General features: G+C 44.7%; 1 protein-coding gene across 1 annotated transcript; it reads right to left on the reverse strand.

Annotated features, from left to right (window-relative positions):
* Positions 1-1,979: 1,979 nt before the first annotated feature.
* LOC113121963 (E3 ubiquitin-protein ligase SH3RF2) lies at positions 1,980-4,426 on the reverse strand. Its single transcript, XM_026292853.1, has 5 exons — positions 4,304-4,426; positions 4,008-4,039; positions 3,318-3,482; positions 2,877-2,968; positions 1,980-2,238 (listed from the first exon to the last, which is right to left on the reverse strand). Exons 1-5 carry the CDS (start codon positions 4,368-4,370, stop codon positions 1,980-1,982), a joined length of 615 nt encoding a protein of 204 aa, XP_026148638.1. The 5' UTR covers positions 4,371-4,426.
* Between the last annotated feature and the right edge of the window lie 705 nt (positions 4,427-5,131).

The raw sequence follows: 5,131 nt of genomic DNA on the forward strand, positions 1-5,131 counted from the left end.
AGCCGTGCACATGCATACAATGGGCACATAAACACCCGGGCACCGCATTCACGCCATGTCCACTTAATCAATCTGTCCTACTTCACTCTTGTAGAAGAGGCCCTTTTGTTCTTGTGTGATCCACACTAAAAGTTGAAAAATGTCAGGGCCCTTTTGCTTCTTAATTGGTTATTGGCAGCGGCCCTTCTACCTTCTACTTCATGCACGTATTTAGGTGACTAATAGACATGTGGACTGACACCTGTTGTGTACAGTCAGAAAGTAATACAATTATATATCTGTCATTGTGAGATGAAGTAAAAGTATATTTTTGTTTTAATACACTGGAAAACATTACATGCGAACATTACTTGGCTCCCCATTAATGGCCCCTGTCACGCATGCATGTTCATTTTTGAGTCTACCTTGAACAGTGCAGACATGAAACAGATCCTGCAGGCGTCCGACCAAATGTCCCTTGCTGTCTTCCTCTGAGCACACACCCAAGAGCAAGCGCTCGAACTCACACACACTCTATTTGCCTTTGTGTATGCTAGACAGCAGATGGCAGCCCATTATAGGGCTGACAGAGCAGTCATCTGGCAGGCACCATGTTACCCCTCCTCCCCTCTCCCCCACCCCCATTCCCTGAAGACACCCAGCACAACACAGCAGGCACAGGACACTTTTAGGCGGGAGAGTTTCAGTGTGTGTGTGTGTGTGTTTGTTAAAATTGGACCCTGGCCTTTCTGCCTTATATAGGTTACTGTTTCCACTTCTGTGTGAGCACCATGTGGGTTAGGTCAGCTCTCTGATATTCTTTTCATTAATCAGAGCTGCTCAGAAGGGCCAGGGGAGCTGTCTCTCTACGTAACATGAACACACTTCCCTGTGCAAGACATGCCTCCCAAACTCTGGCCTCAGAGTGACTGCCTCCTATAACCCTTATTTCAAAGGATTATACAACAGTGAATATAAAATGATGGGGGGAGGAGAAGTGTGTTTCCTCATGGAGGTCAAGGCCAAGGTTGGCATTAGGTTAGGTGTTTGCATCCTCTGTGAGGAGGTAATCTACACCCCTCGCTCTAGAGACCCTGCTATGGGGACATGCTGGGAGGCACCACAGAAGAAGATGACATGCGACTTATGAGCGCTCCTCTGGTGTCGCTGAGGCAACCAATGCAATCCAGGTCCTTTGGCAAAGCTTTAAGCAGGACTCAATCACACTTCCTTTCACTTGGGAGATTTTTTTTCCCTTCAGGACTGTTAAATGGGAGGGAGGCCCAGTGTTCAAAGGAAAATGAACAGGAGTTGAAATATGAGGTAATACACTTCAGTATGTTTCTAGTGAAATAAAAAGATTATAGCCGGTAAAGGTTTGCTTTTTATAAGCCTAATAATTCTAATAACTTGCATATTATGCAGGCATATACTCTATACTATATACATACATACAGATTCACATGAGCAGATGATGAAACAAACAAGGTAACAGCTTCAGAGTTGTAGCAAAAGCCTAGGCCTGATTGAAGCATCACTTATGTCACTGATTGCTGCTAACGTCTAAGTTACAGTGGCCTTAGTTACACATACGACTACACCGATTGTAACTATGTTTCAGAGCACACGTCTGCCGAGCTGAGAAACAATACAGCAAACAGCAGCTGCTTCGCTCTCTGTGTATTCAAAGTTTCAGTCATGTTTCAATTCTTGTCACGCCCCCGTCAGTGATGTCACAGCAGGGGTCGTCCATCGCGTGTAAGAGGCAAATGCCTTCTGGGACATCACTAATTAGGGTGTGTACGTTCATTTTTTAACCTGTTGCTTGAATGCAGCCAAGTAAAGAATACCTGACATGGCAGCAAATATCTGCTCATCTCAGGATATTCAAGACCTGTCTTCAGTATTTCAGAAGCTCCCTCGTTCACCCACCAACTCCCCCGCAGCAGCTCCACCACAGTAAACTCAGCTCAGCCACCCAGGACAAAGAGAAGAACCTCTTAGTCGCTCTCGAAGGCCCCGTTGGTCGCTCCCTGGCATTCACTCTTTTTCCGGCACTTGGACAAAATCCTATGGAGCAGGCCTGGGGATCTGTGTGTCTGAGGTTGTGAGGCCACAGGCTGAGACACAGGGCTCGGGGGCCTCCGCACCAGGAAGGGGCCCTCACGCTCACGCTGGCCCCCATCCAGCCCCACCCCTCCTCCTCCTCTTCCTCCCCCTCCTCTGTTCCCCCTCCTGAGGGCCTGCAGAATGTGTCCACTGGGGGACAAAGAGGAAATAACAAACACAAAGGCCCTGTTTATTCCACATGACCCAAATTCCACCGCTAGCAGACAAGACAGGCCAGGAGCTGTACAGAGGGCTCTGTATGGGCTGTGTGTGAGCTACGTTTAGTGGCAGGCTGTCACATATAAATACCCACTACAGACACAGACTTCAAGACAGATGTGGTGCCTTGTCAGACAGTTGTTAAAGAAGCTATAGTAGGTAAAACACTGCAGATTGCCATTTAAAATGTATAGTATTTAAAGATATATTGTAATCTCTTGATTGATTCAGAGCGCTCTGTCAAACATTTCCTGTCATTTTTAGATAAAAATTTACAACTTCTGTCCTTTCCCTCTCCCTCCTCTTTGGCCTTAATGAGATGCAGTGCAGAGAGAGGGGACTGACTACTGTGTGTGTATGTACACACCCACATATAAGTGTGTGTTTAGGGGGGCTAGTAATCAGTGTGTTTGTCAATTAATGAGAGACGAGAGGGGCCACCTGTTCAGGGGCACTGGGTGGAGACTAGTGGGATGGGATTTGGTGGGGGGATGTGGATAACAGCTGCTGAGTGTGAGTGCACGGTGTGTGTATTTGTTATTACAGCTATTGTATGATTTTACACTTACTTTGCATATCTACTGTGCAGACCTGAATCACTGTCCGATGCTGAAGGTCTCAGAGATGAAGTTCTTCTCAGGCCTTTGGGAGGCAGGTTTGCCTTAGAGTTGGAAAAAAGAAAATGAGATCCTGATGAAATAACCTGCACGCTGTCCTCTCTCTGATTTACTACATTACTTCTGTCAAATTACAGCTAGAATTGTAAAGGTAAGATAAACTCCATTCATCCCTAAGGGGAAATTCAGTAATGCAGTAATGCCTTTTATTAGGTAAGCTTGATAGCTTGATACAGCGCCACCGGCTACAAACACGGTCGATTTTTAGTCTTTGTATTCATTTAGCCATGGATGTTTTATAAAACTAATCCTCAAAGTACAATCTGCCTTCAGACATTAAGCAGCAGCAACAGTCCAGTCACACTGCATTGCTGAGCACATTCAGGCACCAACCTGGCTCAGCTCCATCACGCAGGAGGCGGGGAAGTACCCCTGCTGGCCGTCCTGCAGGCGCCCAAACCACCTCTCCTCGTGTTTGGACAGCACCAGGATGGCGTCACCTGCAGCCAGCTCTAGCTCATCAGGCCAGTGGGGCCTGTAGTTGTGCACCACCACCATCTAATGGACAGAAAGACAGTTGCAGTTACTTTTTCTCAGATAATGCTGTAAGATGCACTTTCAAATTTTGTCCTACATTTAGATAAGGTTTGTTTTTTTTTTTTGCTTAACTTTTTGCTGTAACCATAAATACTATTCTCAGTGTCCAAATGCTCTTTGCTTCCAACAGGTTAGAGTCAGTCACTGGAAAGGATTACGGATTATGACTTGGAGATTAACTGCTGCAGTGAAATAGAAACCCTAAATCTGGGTCTACTCATCATCTGTTCCACGTAAATATGGTCCTAAGGTAAATATCAGGTAAATGAAACACATAACTGACCTACAGAGAACTGGCTGAAATTACATAACATCCGTATAAATCTTATCCACAAGTCTTATATCCAAATACGAAATTTACATTTTTTTCTATTTCTAGTGTTAAAGACTTAGAGGTGACTAAATTAACAATATACAAACCAAGATCCAGCTTCATATCAATTCATGTTTGAGTCATTTTTACGATGTGACAAATGTTTAACTTGCCTTTTCGGGTTCTGTTCTGAATCGATACCTCCCTGTTAACCATTGAAAGCAGAGATGAATCAGCACAAAGGTTAGTTTTACCATTTGTCAAACCTGCAAATGTACGTCAGAACATCTTTACATTAATGCTTGTAAATGTATTTCAGTCCAACCACGTCTTTCAGAAAACGAGCACTCCTTAAGCAGAGAAAACAAAGATCTAATTGCATGATTTATCAGCTAACACTGATATACCATCTTGCTGTCACGGTGTAAATAACATCATGCTGAGCCATAGCACGTATGATTCCACTCACCTTGTGGTGCAAGGACAGTGGTGAAGACTTCAAAGTGTTCATGGCTGTGCATGTAGATACGCTGCATCTTGATGACACTTGTACACTGGCCGAGGCTTTTGTGCTCTCTGCACTACCTTTAAGTAAAAGCAGCTGACTAATCCACTGCAGCACTGACTGCAGCCTCCTACAAACAATGGCACGTCCTTCCTAGGGAACACACACACACACACGCGCACACACAAGCAAGTACGGCACAGCACTAAGATCTGCAGTAAGTTTATGACAAAAACAAAGTGTATTAGACAAATATTTGGTGTTTTCCAACACTTTAACTTCACCAGACACTGGTCAATTCTCAATATTTCCTGGCTGAGAAATTAAAGGCAGACTTCATCTCAGCAATCATGCTTGACCATGTCATCTTTGTGCCAGTGTGCATTGTTCTTTGACCATCTGGTCACATGCGAGAGAAGTTTAGAGGACATTGCCGCCAAGTGAATGAGAATTCATAATTTTCCCTCATCAACACTGCTTGATTGATTTAGGGTTATTGACTGTGTCCCATTTTCCAATGGCCTGGGTAAGCAGGGACAAAGATAAATGGGCTTGGGACAGAGTAGCGGGCTGCTCAACAGATGGGGACTCAAACTCCCTCCCCACCACCATAACAACCACCCACCCTCTCCCATTCCAGTGCAATGGAGCTTGGGTGGGAGTTTGTATCAGCTATTAAAAAGCATCCATCAATAATATGAGAAATCTGTGATGACGATGATCAATCTGAGCACTGGAGGTTTCCTGCAAACATGCAGAATAAAATGTTATGAAACCCACAGGTAGAACATT

This window comes from Mastacembelus armatus, chromosome 20, assembly GCF_900324485.2.
Source record: "Mastacembelus armatus chromosome 20, fMasArm1.2, whole genome shotgun sequence".
Lineage (NCBI taxonomy): Eukaryota > Metazoa > Chordata > Actinopteri > Synbranchiformes > Mastacembelidae > Mastacembelus > Mastacembelus armatus.